The sequence below is a fragment of the Silene latifolia genome, chromosome 8, assembly GCF_048544455.1.
Source record: "Silene latifolia isolate original U9 population chromosome 8, ASM4854445v1, whole genome shotgun sequence".
Lineage (NCBI taxonomy): Eukaryota > Viridiplantae > Streptophyta > Magnoliopsida > Caryophyllales > Caryophyllaceae > Silene > Silene latifolia.
The window spans coordinates 36,349,818-36,366,500 of NC_133533.1; the positions used below are offsets into that span (position 1 = coordinate 36,349,818).

Below are 16,683 nucleotides of genomic sequence, written 5' to 3' on the forward strand. Positions count from 1 at the left end.
GAGTAGAGATAAAAGACAAGAGACAATCCTGAGAGGGACTTGTAACAATAATAGCATCAACATATACGAGTAAGTATATAAGAAACGATGAAGCAGTGCAAAGAAACAGAGAAGGATCCGCAGGGGACACACGAAAACCATAGGCCAGTAAGGCCGTCTTGAGCTCATTGTACTAAGCACGAGGTGCTTGTTTGAGACCGTAAATAGCTTTGGATAGTAGACAGTGATGAGACGGACACAATGCATCAACGAACCCCGGAGGTTGCGCCATGTAAATTGTGTCAGTAAGAGAACCTTGGAGAAAAGCATTACTAACATCCAATTGCCGAAGAGACCAATTGTTACAAACTGCAAGAGAGAGTAGAATTTGGACCGTAGCCGGCTTGACAACCGGACTAAAAGTGGCGGAATAATCTATACCCGACCGTTGAGTGAAACCTTTTGCAACAAGACGCGCCTTATATTTGTGAATTGTATTATCGGGATTGTATTTAATCCGAAACACCCATTTACAACCAATCAAATTTCGGTCAGATTGTGGTGGGACGAGGGTCCAAGTTTTATTATTGGAAAGAGCAGTGAACTCCTTTTCCATAGCTACACGCCAATGAAGAGTGGCAAGGGCTTGTTTGACGGAGGTAGGTAAGAAGTGGAGATCAGAGACGGTAGCAGTTTTAGCATACTTAGGATTAGGCTTACGGATATTATTTTGAAGACGAGTGGTTATGGTGCGTGATGGAGGAGGAGGAGGGGGAGGTGGTGGAGGAGGAGTAGAGGGGGTCGAGGAGGCAGTGGCAGCGGAGACAGTCGTGATAGTTGTAGGTGAGGCAGTCGTGATAGTCAGAGGAGAGGCAGGGGAAGAAGTTGTGGGGGGAAACAGGGGAAGATGGTGTTGAAAAGGAAGGGGTAGACGGTGGAGGGGATTCAGGAGGGGTGAGGGTGCCTGGGTCAGAAGTCGAAGGTGAAGAAAGAAGTGGGAGCATTATGTCACACCACTTAGCAGTGGAGGAAGGAGACACGGGAGTAGTGTTTGTAAGACGGGAGAAATGGAAGGATTCTTCGACAAATTTTACATGTCGAGACGTATAGAGACGATTTGTGGTTGGGTCTAAACAATGATATGCACTTTGAGAAGCGGAGTAACCCACAAATATGCAGGGTTTTGAACGAACATCGAGTTTATGATAGGCATATGGGCGAAGCCACGGGTAGTATAAGCAACCGAAGCTTCTTAACTTGAGATAATTTGGAGGTTTTTCGAAGAGCTTTAAGTAGGGGGAAGCATGGTCGAGAGATGGTGTGGGAAGGCAATTAATGAGATAGACCGCGGTGGAAAAGGCGTGAGGCCAGAATTGGAGAGGAAGTTGAGCATGGGATAAGAGAGAAAGACCAGTTTCCACTATGCATGTGACGATGTCGACGTTCCGCATAACCGTTGTGTTCCGGTGTGTGCGGAGGAGACGTAAGGTGAGATACACCATCAGTAGAGAGGGAAGGAGTGAGCTTAGTAAATTCCCCACCATTGTCAGAGAAGAAACGCAAAATTGGTCGATCAAAAAGTTTTTCGACAAGTGCTTTAAACCGTTTGAAAACAAGTTCAGTGTCGGATTTATTTTTGAGAGGGTAAAACCATATATATTTTGTATAGTGATCAACGAAGATAACATAGTATTTGAATTTATCATAGGATAGAACAGGCGATGTCCATACATCCGAAAATATTAAATCAAGAGAGCGAGAGGTAGAAAGTGATGACTCGGAAAAAACTAACTTATGGCTTTTATTAATGTCACAGGCATTACAATTGGAATAAGAAAGTGCAGGAATATTTAAAGAAAATTGACTACGTAAATAAGCTAGGATAGACTTTGAAGGATGCCCTAATTTGTGATGCTATGTGACGGAGGAAGTGAGAGTGTTGAGGTGCGCTTGAGGAGAAGGCGGATACCATCGATAGACGCCGTCTTCAAGCTGTCCGTGGAGGATTACTTGACTCGTTGGAATGACCTTAATCAAGAAGGAAGAAGACAAGAATTCAATTTGAGCATTGTTATCATGACAAAATTGTGAAACCGATAAAATTTTACGACTGATACGAGGCACATGTAGAACATTAGAAAATTTTAGAGTAGCAGTGGAAGTATGTATATGAAAAGAGCCTATATTTGAGATAGGAAGAGAGGTACCGTCACCGATGATCACATCGTCAGAGCCATCATATGGTGAGTGCAACGAAAGAGTCGTGAGATCATTGGTGATATTGTGACTTGCACCACTGTCAACAATCCACGGCCGATAGGACGGTGGTTGGGAGGATGCAGCAGTGTGCACTTGAGGTTGAGAGTTGGGACGAGGAGAGGATTTTGGAGGTGGCAGGTCGGGAATTTGGATATTCGGGAAATCGCGCTTGAATTTGCGACAAATAGTAAGATAGTGACCAAGATGTTTGCAGTATTTACATCAGTCTTTGAAGGGTGTTTGTGGTTCGTTGAAGGGAGGGTCAGTAGGATTAGGAAGGAGTGGTGGTTGTTGTGGAGGACAATAGTAGTTACGGTTGAGATCAGGGCGGGTTTGGGCTGGGAAGGCAGTGACAGGAAAGGGTGAAGTCGGGGTAGGACTAGGGTTAGTTTGTTTGATGGTAAGTTCATGATTGATTAGTTTTTCATGAAGGGAATCAAAGGAGATGGTAGTGGTACGGGCTCTTACGGCATCGATAACTGATTTGTAAGAGCTATCGGGACCACGAAGAACCTTAGCAATAATTTCCTCGGCATCCATGGGTTTGCCAAGGGCAGCGAGTTTGTCCGTGTATAATTTTAGTTGGGTCATGTAGTCGGAGATGGAAAGGTTGCCTTTGGAAAAGGAATCGAGAGTATCCTTAACTTGGAGAATATGGCCGCGAGAAGGGTTAGCATAGTTGTTGGCAAGAGTTAACCATGCTTCTCGAGAGGTAGTAGCATTGGTGAGGAGGGAAGCAATGTTTGTTGGTAAGGTGCCAATGATGGAGGCAAGAATAAGCCTATCTTGGCGTTGCCAAGAGTTGAGAGCCGGGTTTGCTTTTGTGGTTTTTGTAGTTTCATCAGTTATGGTGGCAGGAGGAGCGGGGTGAGTGCCATCTACGAACTTGAGTAAGTCGTAGCCAAAGAGAATGTTAGACAATTGTGTTTTCCAGTTAAAATAGGTGAGGGAAGTGAGCTCCTTGCATTGAGATAGGTTGACATCGATGAAGGGGGCTTTTGGGTCGTTGGGATTAGGGATGAGGTTGCCATGGGAGCCATGGAAGTTGCCGGGTTGGGAAGAGAGGGAGGACCGAAAAAAAATTGATTGTATTTGAGTAAGACGGATCTTACAAGCTCGATACCATGTAAGAGATGTAGAGTATTGTTTATGAATTGTGTGTATTGCATTTATGTCTAAATTACAATATTTATAGTGTGTACAAATACAAGACTTGGAAAGGAATTAACCTAATTACCTAAACTATACAAGGAAATAAGGAAAGCATAAATACAAGGAAGATATGTAGAGTAGCGATCAAGGCAAAGAGATACGGAGAATATACACGATATAATCTAATGACTAACATGATACGCCGTGGCATTATATGGCGATGCCTATTACTCAGTCAAGCTAAGTAGAGTTTTTGCGTAAATTAGACATAACATAGGAGGTTCGGAGCGAGTAGTCGTATACCTATATACTATATTCCATTGTTGGGGGCGCAATTATTAATTTATTATTGTGGGTCTTAAGTGATGCGGTAATTTGTGTTGTTGCCAGAGTGGAAGAATCAGTTCAATGGACTTTCACAGGGTCTCAAGTTACCTAGTCACGGCGAGTCATGATGAGTCCATCCGATTGTATGATGTTGCGAATTTCACCTGATGTTTTAACCACGTTTGTACACTCATGTTCCTGAAGTGTTTTCATTTAAATGTATGTTGGTCTGTGTGCCTGTGTTTGTGCGAGAGTTCTTTATGAACACGCTGTCAATTATCGATTTTTTTTTTTAAATGACTTCTTGTGTGTAATTAGAATATAGTCAATTAAGCATTTCGATAGATAATATTTTATGTGCTAATGTCTGTTCACTAGTATGGCTCAATCACCGAACATCCCCATCAAAGCTAAATGATTAACTAGATGAGTGAACAGAAGGTAAGGGCAACGTTTCTCTGGACTAATCATGTTGATCCCTTACCGCGTTACCGTTTGTAGTTCACCTTAAGATTGCTAAATAAGAGCAATTATATGGTATATGTTTGTAACCTGGCAGTATTTAAATTTCTGAAAATACGTTGTAACTAGTACCCATGGTAGTGAAAGGTAAAGTTACTACCTCTACTCCTCCCGTATCCCTATTTATCGTTTTATTTGTATCCAGCCATCCAGGGAGAGCTGTGTACGTGTATCTCTTTGGTTGGTTGTCATGACATCTTTCTTCTTTCCTTGCATCCATATTGAACTTACCTGTGTTTGACAAGACTCAAGATTTGTTTGCGAAGTCTAAAGAAATTTTGGTAATATTCTGAACGAATCATAGTTAAATTAAATGTAATATTAGGAGAATTGACAACTGTGGTGGCTGGATGGAATTTTGGCAAGTGATTGGTGCTTCTTTATGTGCATTCTTCTATCTTCTACATGTTCTACTTGTATGTATTTTGCACTTTTTTGTTTTCTCGAGTTGAAGGCCTGAGAACTTGCTTTTTTTACTTTTTTTCTGGAATGTTTTTACTTTGTTGCCTCGATGTTCATTTGGCAAATTCCATTTAGTGCCCTTGGTTTGACTAATTCCACTTTGGTGACCTGACATTTAACATACCTCGCACTTTAGTGACATCACTTTGTCATTTTGAAAAACATCGTTAGTTTAGATGAAATATGACTAGTTTGTACCTTAGGTAGCCAAAGTGAGAAAATTACTGAACTTCAGGTCATCAAAGTGAGAAATATGTGAAACCTCATGGAACCAAAATGGATCATGCAATTAATAGCAATAACTAGGCAAGAAGTACGGTGTTGATCTCTTTTACAGATGCTTGAAAACCATTAATAGCAAGAAGTATGGTGTTGATCTGGTCTGTTTTACGTCTCATCCTTCAACACAGGGGCGGATCCAGCCCAAAGGCTATATGGGCTTGAGCCCAACCACTTTTCTGAAGAAAAACCTATATATATAAGAATGTGTAATATTATTGCAGGAAACCACACTTGGTCTAGTGGTAGAATACTTGTCCACTAGTCTTTTGTCCGCGAGTTCGAATCCCAGCAAAGAGAATTTGTAAACTTTCTTTGTTTTTATTATACTCACTTATTTTTAGGCGTATTCCTTACTCCATTAGTCAGTCTATTTACCAGATAAAATATTATTTTGGGGTGCATATTTATACTTTGTCGAGGCCTTTGTATCTAAAATATATGTCTAGGCTCAAATTTCACGAAAAGTGATACATAAAATACAATCTCGACATAATATATCTTTAATGGTTCATCGACAAAATAATTCAAAATAGTTTTATGCTCTTCCGTCCCGGTCTATTGTTTACCTATTCTATTTTGGGGTGTCTAAGTCAATTGTTCTCCTTTATATTTTAGGAATGTTTTTTATTGACAATTTGATCCTACACACTCAATTTGATCAACTTGTCATCTAACAATTGGCTCTTACTCTTTCGTTGGTTTTTATTAACCTGGACGGAGAGAATAAACTTATTTATTGCACAAATACTAAAGTAATTCGTAGTATAATATCTCTAAAATTTCATAATTCATAACTTAAAATTATTTTTAATTCAAGTATCACGAAAAATACGCTAAAATGTAGCCGTTTAGGGTAAAACGCGTAAAATTACCAACTCCAAATCTTCTATAGCATTTTAGAAAAAAAAAATTATCAATGAAGAAAGTTCTAGCCCACCGTACATTTGAATCCTGGATCCGCCCCTGCTTCAACAGTTATTTACTCGTCAAAGAATGGCTGGGATGGTATGTATACTTGACCTAGATTACTTAAACACGACGATTTTATACGTTTAACCAGGCAGATGTTGTCTGCAGAGTCTTTGCGGCTTCTTTCTTTGAATGACCACAAATACTTGCGATATTTTAAAGGTCATCATGATAGGTACTAATGTGTATTTATTTTGGGACAGAAATTTCTTGAATTAATGTGTATTTCTTGACATCTGCATCTTTCATTTAGGGTGGTATCTCTAAGCTTGTGTGTGATAGATGAACCAACTCAACCAAAACCTTAAGGTGATGTTTTAACAGGGAAGAGGAAAGGAGATGGGCTGAGTGAAGGTGAGGGGACAATGGGTAAAAAGTTACGTTCTGACATGGGTGTATGTTCACCTGAGGCGGCGGTTGAGGATGCTCAACCCCGCCGGGCATTATGAATCTTTTGAGCCTTAACTGCAGGGGACTGGGCAATCCCGATGCAGTAGGCGGTCTAAAAAATTTGCTCAGGAGAGAGAATGCTAGTATGGTTTTTTTGTGTGAAACTAAGTTGAGTAGCAATGAGATGAAGAAAGTATGGAAACAGATAGATGGGTATGAGGGTATGGCTGTAGATAGTGTCGGAAGGTCTGGTGGGTTAGCGTTCTTATGGAAAAGCTCTATTTCATGTAACTTTCATAGTGCCTCTGTCCATTATATGGGGGGACTTAATTGGAGAGTGTCCGGTTTTTATGGTTGGCCGGCGGTGCAAGATAGGCATTTGTCGTGGCAACTCCTCCGTATTCTTGGTGCTCAATCATCGAGTCCATGGCTGTGTGTGGGAGACTATAATGAGGTTTTGTACTCAACTGAAATGAAGGGAGGGGAAAGAGCGCAATGGCAAATGAACAATTTTAGGAATGCGGTTGATGATTGTGGGTTGAGGGACTTACGCATGGAGGGATACGAGTTTACCTTTGATAACGGGCAGGCGGGAGTGGATAATAGACAAAGTCGAATTGATAGGGCTATGGGTACGGAAGCCTGGTTTGATTTGTTTCCTTATGCTAAGTTGATACACCTGAACCGGGAATGGTCGGACCATGCGCCTCTTGAGGTAGTGTTTGATGAAAGATCAACGGAGGATTGTGGGCAGCGTAAAAAATTCCGTTTTGAGCATCTTTGGGTTGGGGAAGACGGCTGTGAAGAGACTATTAAACAAGCTTGGGATCGAGGGGATGTTGATATTCTTGAGACCATTGAGAACTGTGCTAGGCATTTGCAAAAATGGAAGGGTATTCACATTGGCAAAGTGGTGAGGGACCTGCGGAAAAAAAGAGGTCGACTTCAGGTGCTTAATGAAGGAGGACGATCTGACAGAGAAGTTCGAGAGCGTCGTCAGGTCATATGTGATATTGCTAAACTCCAACGAAAGGAAGAACCTTTTTGGAGACAGCGATCGCGGGCGATTTGGCTTAAGGAAGGCGATAGGAACACCAAGTTCTTTCATCGCAAAGCTACCTAGAGAAAAGAACGGAACCACATCCATAAGCTTGTTGATGAAAATGGCAGAATTTATGAAAGCAACGATGACATTGCCGAGGCTGCTACGGTCTACTTTGAGGGTCTATTCACGTCAACTCTGCCGAATGAGTTTGATGATATCTTACAGGGGGTTGGGGGGCGAGTAACCAGCCAAATGAACGAGATTTTGAGAGCTGAGTATACCGGCGAGGAGGTTGTTGAGGCCCTTAATCAGATGAACCCGCTCAAAGCACCCGGACCGTATGGAATGAATGGCCTATTTTTTCAAACTTATTGGCACATTGTTGGTCCGTCTGTGATCCGCCAAGTCCTGAGCATTCTTAATGGAGCACCCATCCCCGGTAAATTAAATTCGACCCATATCGTTTTGATCCCTAAAAAAAAGCCCCAGATAAAATGGTGGATTTTAGACCCATAAGCTTGTGTAATGTGCTATACAAGATCGTCTCAAAGGTTCTAGCAAATAGATTGAAACAGTTCCTGGGGGAGATAGTGTCCGAAAATCAGAGTGCTTTTACCCCGGGTAGAGCCATCACCGATAATATTTTAATTGCCTTTGAGATGTTCCATTTTATGAAGAATGCTAGAGGAGGAGGAGGACACATGGCCTTGAAGCTTGATATGTCTAAGGCGTATGACCGGGTGGAATGGATGTTTTTAGAGGAGCTATTGATGCGGATGGGATTTGATGGTGCCTGGGTCAGCCGGGTCATGGAATGTGTGAAGACGGTGAAGTTCGAGGTCCTGGTGAATGGTAAGACGTCTCGAATGTTTAGCCCAGGTAGAGGGCTTCGCCAAGGAGATCCTATTTCGCCGTACTTGTTCATTCTGTGCGCTGAAGTGCTTTCTAACCTTATTCGTAAGGCGGTGGAGAATAATGCTTTACACGGTATCCGAATTGCCCCTACTGCCCCCGTTATCTCGCATTTGCTCTTTGCAGATGACAACATTTTCTTCGTGAAAGCAAATGAGGCAGAGGCACTTAAGGTGAAGGCTATTTTGCGCGATTACGAGAAAGCTTCGGGGCAATTGGTAAATTTCGATAAAACTACAGTGTCGTTTAGCAAAGGAACGAGGGGTGCAAGGAGGGAGAGAGTGGCGAATATTCTGGGAGTTCGTGTTGTTGAGACGCAGGAGAGATACTTGGGGCTGCCGACCGTTATTGGCCATTCGAAGCAGGTTGTGACGAAAGTTGTTCGCGACAAACTGAGTAAGAAACTACAAGGTTGGAAAGGGATGCTCCTAAGCAAAGCGGGTCGGGAAATTTTGATTAAGGCAGTGGCTCAATCCATCGCGACATACGCGATGAGTGTGTTCAAATTGCCAACGAACTTTTGCGACGAACTTCGATCCATGGTCACTCGGTTCTGGTGGGGGGCGGAAGGGGGGAAGAGGAAGATGGCGTGGATAGGATGGGATAAACTATGCTTACCCAAAGCTAAAGGAGGCCTTGGTTTTCGGGACTTTAATAAATTCAACCAGGCTTTGATGGGCAAACAAGCCTGGAAACTTATGACGGAAACTGAACCTCTGATGACACGAGTTTTGCGCAGGAAATACTTCCCTGGAAGGAGTTTTTTAGAAGCTGATCTCGGCCATAACCCGAGCTATACCTGGAGGAGTATTTGGGAAGCGAGGGAGGTGATTAAACTTGGAGCTCGGCGTCGCATTGGAGATGGTAAAGAGACTAGATGCTGGACCGACCCATGGATTCCTGGCAATTCCTCCAAACGTGTACTATCACCAAGAGGACAGGAAGATATTAACATGTGTGTAGCCGATTTATTCTTGCCGGACACTGTTACATGGGATTCGAATAAGGTACGTAATTTATTACTTCCCTTTGAAGCTGATAGGGTCTTGAACATCAGGCTTAGCAGCGATGCCCCTCGTGACGAATGGTGTTGGGACCTCACGAAGGATGGGTGTTATTCGGTCCGGACAGCATATTGGGCTCTAACGAAGAATGATGGAGACCGGGCGGAACAATCTGATTTCTCGCGGGAGCGATGGTTGTGGAATAAAATCTGGGCGGTACCAGTCATCCCTCGTATCAAAGTTTTCTTTTGGCAACTTTGTAACGATTCCATAGCCACAAAGCATAATATTGCGAGACGCGTGCATGGGTTTGACGTGGGATGTCCGGTTTGTTCGTGCGAGGTGGAGACTTGTCTCCATGTTGTACGGGATTGTGGGTGGTTGGGGGGTATATGGGACGGGCTGGGTTTGGATGTCAAGAAGGAAATTGGGTTCGAGCGGATGAAGGAGTGGGGTGAGGCCATCATGAGGGAGTTGGAGGTGAGGGATTGCGAATTATTGATGACATGTTGTTGGGCCGTATGGGAAGCAAGAAACAAGTGTGTGTTTGAGGGAGCTAAACCGAGAGTGCCTGATGTCTTTAGAAGAGTGAGGGATCTTGTGGGTGAGATGAGGGAAGTGGAGACAGAGGTGTTCGGGCAAGTGGAAGGCAGGCAGGAGATTAGGGGATATTGCAGACCGAGACAAGGGTGGAGTAAAATTAATGTGGATGCGGGTTGGAGGGAGGGAGTGGGAATGGGACTTGGAGTGGTCTGCCGGGACGATGAGGGAAGAGTGCAGTGGGGAGTGACGGTACAGAAGCGGGAGGAGCGTGAAATCCAAGCCTGGGAAGCTAAAGCGGTACTTGTCGGACTGCAAGAAGCGAGACGAGAAGGCCTGACTAAAGTCGTGATCGAAAGTGATTGCCTTGCTGTGATAGAAGATGTGAAGAGGAAGAAGCATGGTCGAAGCGATATTTTTCTTATTTACGATGAAATTCATAAGTTATGTTCTCATTTTGTTTCTGTTGAGTTTTCTTTTGCGAAACGTTTGTTTAATAGAGTGGCTCACGAGCTAGCACATGTGTGGCCATGGCACGTAGGTCGTAGATTTTGGGACGGTGTCCTGCCTCGCAGCATTGATGAAGCAGTGGCTTTTGATAGTGATAATATGATTTAAACCCTAAATGGGTTTCCTCAAAAAAAAAAAAAAAAAAAAAAAAACCTTAAGGTTATGGTTGAGGCCCAACTATTATAAATATTCCTATTACGCTCCCTCACTCAAATGCCCGTTGGGCTTGAAGAGTGGTTAGTTGTGCACCGGCTCCCCGTACCGTGTGCTGGGTTTCTGTTGGAGTTAGTGTCCTCCACAATAGTGCGTTAACATAATAAATCTCATTAATGGAATATCATCAGATATTTAATTATTTGATCCTCGTCAGTTGATTAACGTAAATCGATAACGGTTGGCTGAATAGAGTTTGACGTTATTGTCGTGAGACGGCGGTGATCAACCGACCTCTTTCGGTCACACCTAAAGGAACGAACCCCAATTGATAACTAATTAATTGTATGAGATACAATTGTTTAGTCCCTTGATTTATAGACTAAGAGGTTAGTCGATTATTTTTAGAGAGATTTCGAGTTGCGAACTCGAGGAGCGGCATTTATTATTTAATTATGCGATAATTAAATAATAAGTTTTGGGAAACGGGTTTTAGTTAATTAACTGTTAATTTACTAAAATTGTACTAATTTATTAATGTGATTAATATTAGTACGTAAATAATATGTGTAGTGGTACACATATATTTACGGAGTGAATTGGACGAATTAATTATGAAAGTATTTAAACATGATACGATGTTTAAAATAAAAATTACACGGATTTGTGCGACAAATATAAGAACCAAGATGGACCCGTATATGGTCAAGTGGACCGTGTAAAATAAGTGTAGTGGATGATTACTCACATAATCATTTTACCTTATTTTGTATATTACCATAATATATATCTTATACTACATTTTGCATGTGATGTAAGATAAAATTGTAAGACAAAAATTGTCCACTTAAGGACTCCACCCACCCGCCACTTTTCCCCCTTTACACTCCATATATTTGTTCACATTTTTACACTACTTCATTTTCTTACACTCTACCCTCTTTTGCATGTGAACATTTCTCTCAATCTCTCTACAATAATTCATCACTAGTATACATTATTAATATTACTAAGATAAGTTAGTGATATTACTAATATTTATCAAGGGAGCAATATTAACAAGTTACTAGTACAAACTTATTATTATTATTGGGTTAGTTCTTGGGTACAACTTGAAGGAGACTTTCTAGTTGAAGGATTTCAAGGAGATTGTGCTTTGATACCATGATAGATGAACCAACTCAACCAAAACCTTAAGGTGATGGTTGAGGCCCAACTATTATAAATATTCCTATTACCCGTAATGAGTCGTTTATATCTGGTTCTCTAGACAGATCTGTGTTGCTTTAGGACCAACAGGCCCAGAAATGTCAGGTGAGCAGTTGTTATTTCGTAGTTTTTTCCTGCGTAGCTGTTCGGCAATTATAATTTCAATAATAACAATAGGAAAACCTCTTTTTATCAAGGGTTTGTTATGTCTAATGAAGGCGTGCTACTGCATATGATGATCAAGGATTTGCAATAGCTTTTGGAGGCTATATAAGATTGTTTGATACTCGTAAGTATGAGAAGGTTAGTGCAGCACTGCGATGACATGTATATATGCAAGGTGCATTCAAGTCTATACTCTATAGTAGTTTAGCAGATACAGTGGTCACTTTACGGTTAATTGATGTATTAGTTGTATAGGGACCTTTTGAAATGTGCTGTCGGGAGAGATTTTTCTGATGCAAATGTAGTCAAATTCAGCAATGACGGTAGATTTTTACTTTTGACAACAATTGATGGATTTATCCATGTGCTGGATTCCTTTCATGGAACCCTTGTGAGCTCGCTTTCCCTTCACTTTTATACAAACAAGTGTACTGAGGAAATAGTTATTCCGAAACTGTACGTTGTTTCAGCTGTGCTCGTACAACGTAAAACCAGTTTCTCCTAATTCTACCCTTGAAGCCTCATTCACTCCAGACGGAATGTTTGTCATATACTCATATCACTATATCAGGTAATGCACATTATACCATTTAGTTTGTACTTTCTGCTGTGATGGTTTTGTTAATCATGCTGTATTTAGTTTGACTTATAGCCTGCAGAAGTGCAGAGTGCTTGTGCTAAATATTCTGCTTTTGTTGTAAAATTTGGCCTCTTTACCCTGACATCCGTGTAAGATGTATAAACAGTAAAACAGCGTTGATGCTGGTAATTCTGCTTGCACTAACAACCCCTTCTTTCCTGCTCGACTACTAACATGAGATGCTAATGACATTAAAATGGTGTAGTCTCCTAAATCCTAATGATGCCTGGCCTTTTCTTCTCTTTGCTTATGGTTTTCTCATCTCCATTTACTTTCCGATCTTCAGTTTTGCTGCATTACAAGTTCAGGGTATGGCGGTGTATATGCTTGGAGTATCCGCAGTGGCAAAGAGGTATACCATTATTAGCTTATTTTTTTGTAGAACATTAGTATCCAATGAGGGTCACAAATTGTCATAACTGAAATGCTGCACTCCTGGAGAAAAAATTATATTGAGGCAAACTGCTTGCAGACATGTCTGCCAGATAAATACTTTAATGCACAAAAGAAGAATATGCCGCTGGTTAACATTGAGATGGTTTTGGAGGGCAAAGAAGTCGTAACTCGTAACTGTGCTGCCTAGCCTGTAATATGGTTCCAACACATGCAGTGAATTCAATCTGATGATTATAAGTGACTTGCTCAAACTGATGGATTCAAGATATATGTTTTAATGCGCAATAGAACAATATATTGGTTAACACTGAGATGGTGTTAGAGAAAAGAAGTCGCAACTATAGTGCTTAGCCTGTAATATGGTTCCATTTGGAACCCTTTTTGCCACTTTGTAAATGTTTAACAAACGGATCTTGGTACTGGTATTAATGTTGCCGGAGCTAAGCTATCAAGGATAAGTTGGATAACTGAATTCAGTAGTTGCATGTTGATGTTGAAATCTCTTGAGCAAAATTTCTCAAAGCTTATAGAGTAATTTCTGTATGATGCATTATCAAGCAGACTAAAGTGTTTATCAGCATCGGATTAATTCTTTACATAATCTATATGCAGGCGGCAAGTTGGTTGAGTACTGAAAAGGAACCCCATTTTTTTTCCTGGAAGTATGACTTTTGCAACGGGTTCCTCTGAACTATCGTTTTGGGTCCCTGACTTGTCTAAATTAGGAACATATGCTAGGAGGAAATAACTTCTTCTAAAGTAAACAGGCGATGGTGAGGATCTATGGCTAAAAACTGTGCTTGTTCAATTAAGAAGAAATGAAATCTTACTTGAATACCTTTTATTAAATAATTATGCAACAACTTATCCTCGGAGACCGGACGTCGTTTTGGTTTTGAAGCTCTTGAGACTGGGCTTAGGACATAAAGAGATGGCCTTTCATTCAGGTACAATAGTCAATCTTTCTAGATTTTAGTTTTACTGCACAACTCCATGTAACATTATATTCATCCAGTTTTATACTTAGCTTAGGTTCTTGTTCTACTTCGTTTGTTATCTACTCCCTCTGTCCCGGTCATTTGTTGTCCTTTTCCATTTTTGGGTGACTCGGTCAATTGTTGTCCTTTCTATTTTAAGAATGAACTTAATGAGCAATTTGATCATTCACACTCAATTTGTTCCACTTGTCATTTAGTAATTGGCCCCCTCCCCTTTCATTGGTCTTTGTGCCAAAACCAAAGGACAACAAATGACCGGGACGGAGGGAGTATTTCCTAAAATGGGTGTATCAATGAGTTGTTATCTATTTCTAAATAAGATTCCTATATATGTCAAATTTTAATGTTTTCAACATAAATTAATTGTGTTGCTAATTGTTGGAATTTTGGCAGCGGAAGTATGTGAGCACGATATTTTCAACATGGATAATTTTATTTATATGTTAAATATGTATGATATTACATGATATTTGGGGGAGACGATATTGATGGTATGACCTTCATAGTTGCATGTTAGAGCTTGAGGCTACACACAAATGAGAGGCATACAAGCCTATTTATACTTGAGCATGATGGTCTTTAATTTTCTCTAGATTTCTCTAGACTACATTTTCTTATTTATTGTCTAGAGTTTTCTATACCTTTATTTTCCTAGATTGTTCTACATGTTTAGGTAAAAACATTGAATATATTAATTACAAGAATTTTCTAGATTACTATCTTTAACACTCCCCCTTAATATGAAAATTCTTGTTTCTATGAACTCGGAAAATTGATTGTAAGAGCTCCCCTTGATCTTGAATTCTTTGTACCTTGTATAGTGCATCTTCTTTGATGTTGCTTTCGATGTTGTTCCTCCTCTCCTTTGCTTTCCTTCATTTCTTGGACTTCATGTGGTGCTCCTTGATGATTTCTGGTTCTTAATTGTGTTTGACATACTCTTCCCTTATTGTTGCTTACCTGTATTTGTCGGGTTCGTTGCCCTTTTGTTTGTCGGGTCTTGTGCCCATTTTGTTTTCGGGATTTCATTGTATCACCCGATGATTTTTTCGGGTTGACAGTTTTTGTCACCCTTGTTTGATTTCGGGTTAGCCCCATGTGATACCCTCCCTTGTTTAATTTTGGGTTAGCCTCGTGTGCTACCCTCCCTGGTTTAATTTCGGGTTAGCCTCGTGTGCTACCCTCCTCGAATTAGCTCTTTTGCTATCCGATTTGTTTTTTTTTGGTTACCTTTGTCGGGTCAGTTTTTTTTACTGCCCGGATTTCGGGTTAGCAGTTTTGTTTTTGCTACCCTATTGCTTTGAATGAAATGTTGCGGCTTATGTCCGTCAACAATTTCACTCGGACGTTTTTGCCTCTTCTTTTTTTCCTTTTCTTTTTTGTGTGGGAAGAGTAATTTTTTTTTCAAATAAGTGTAGGAAGCAAATAAGTTTTTTTTTTATTTGAATTTTTTTTTATGGAACGGAGGAGGTAGGATCGTAATATCATCGCCCAGATTTGACAACCATGGGCTCTGGTTCAAGATTTATTCGGAATGTGCTAGAATAATGTGGAAACAACTAGAATAGTCTAGAAGGACCTAGAAGAGTCATGTATGTTCTAGATTTATGTAGAACAACCTAGAACCTTCTAGACATGTGTATAAGTGGTAAGGAACTCTAGAGAGTTCCGTGTCTAGGCCACTCTGGAATGTCCTATTCTAGAGTGTTTTTAAGATGTAAGAGGAGGAGGAGCTCTATAAATAGAGGACCTCCCCTCCCATTTCTATGTACCCAAATGTATCCAAAAAAATTCACAAAAAAATAATACACAAAACTAATTCCTAAACTTCAACTAATCAACCTTCAACTAGTCAACTAAACTAACTAATAACTAATCTCCACTCTACTTCTTATACTCCCCCATAAACCAACAAGTGGTATCAAGAGCTCTAAAGATCTTAGGGCAACAAAATAAAACTATGGCTTCCGCATCAAACACTCTATTACCCGCTCCTCTAGATTTTCTAGATTTATTTAGAGGAGAAAATTACGACCATTGGTGCATTAAAATAAAGCTCTTCTTAAGAGCAAATGCACTATGGGAGATAGTGGAAAATGGTCCCCAAAAACAACAAGAAGGTCTTCTAACCACCGAAGCCACCTTGAAGAAAATAAAAGAGTATGAAATAAATGACGCCAAAGCCCTGTGTTTCATCTTTAATACCGTTTCGGAGATCATTTTTTCAAAAATAATGTGGGCTTCTACCGCAAAAGAAGCGTGGGATTTACTCCAAAAAGAATTCTATGGTGATGAAAGGATAAGGGCAATACGCCTTAATACCTTGAGGAAAAATTTCGAAAATTTGAAAACGGGGGATAATGAAACATAAAAACCTACTCTTGGAGAGTAATGGAGACAGTTAACCAAATGAAAATATATGGTGAAGATGTCGCCGATACGAGGATTGTGCAGAAAATTCTTGTAACTTTGACAAAAAAAAATCGATAAGATTGTCAATGTTATTAGAGAGGCAAGGGATCTATCGAAGCTCACCGTGACGGAGCTAGTTGGATCTTTACACGCTCATGATCATAAGTTCAAGACTCAAGAATCTTCTTTCGAAGATACATCTTTCCATGATGCAATCATGCATTGGGAAGAAAAGAAGGTAGAAACAAATGTGACCCTAGAAGATGATATTGACACTACCAACAATGATCCTCCATCAACTCATATGCATGCACACTCTACTCCTTCAAACGGCAATTCGGAGAACGCTACGGGAGC

At 40.6% G+C, this 16,683-nt stretch overlaps 1 protein-coding gene across 1 annotated transcript; it reads left to right on the plus strand.

The window, feature by feature from the left end:
- The first annotated feature begins 725 nt into the window (after window positions 1-725).
- Window positions 726-13,721, plus strand: LOC141595028 (protein ANTHESIS POMOTING FACTOR 1). Its single transcript, XM_074415002.1, is given in 15 exon segments — window positions 726-818; window positions 3,781-3,881; window positions 5,039-5,100; window positions 5,950-5,988; window positions 6,061-6,127; window positions 6,206-6,228; window positions 11,744-11,820; window positions 11,913-11,929; window positions 11,931-12,018; window positions 12,136-12,149; window positions 12,151-12,271; window positions 12,351-12,432; window positions 12,820-12,872; window positions 13,529-13,563; window positions 13,565-13,721. Coding segments are annotated over 15 exon segments (972 nt in total). The 3' UTR covers window positions 13,665-13,721.
- Window positions 13,722-16,683: the final 2,962 nt, after the last annotated feature.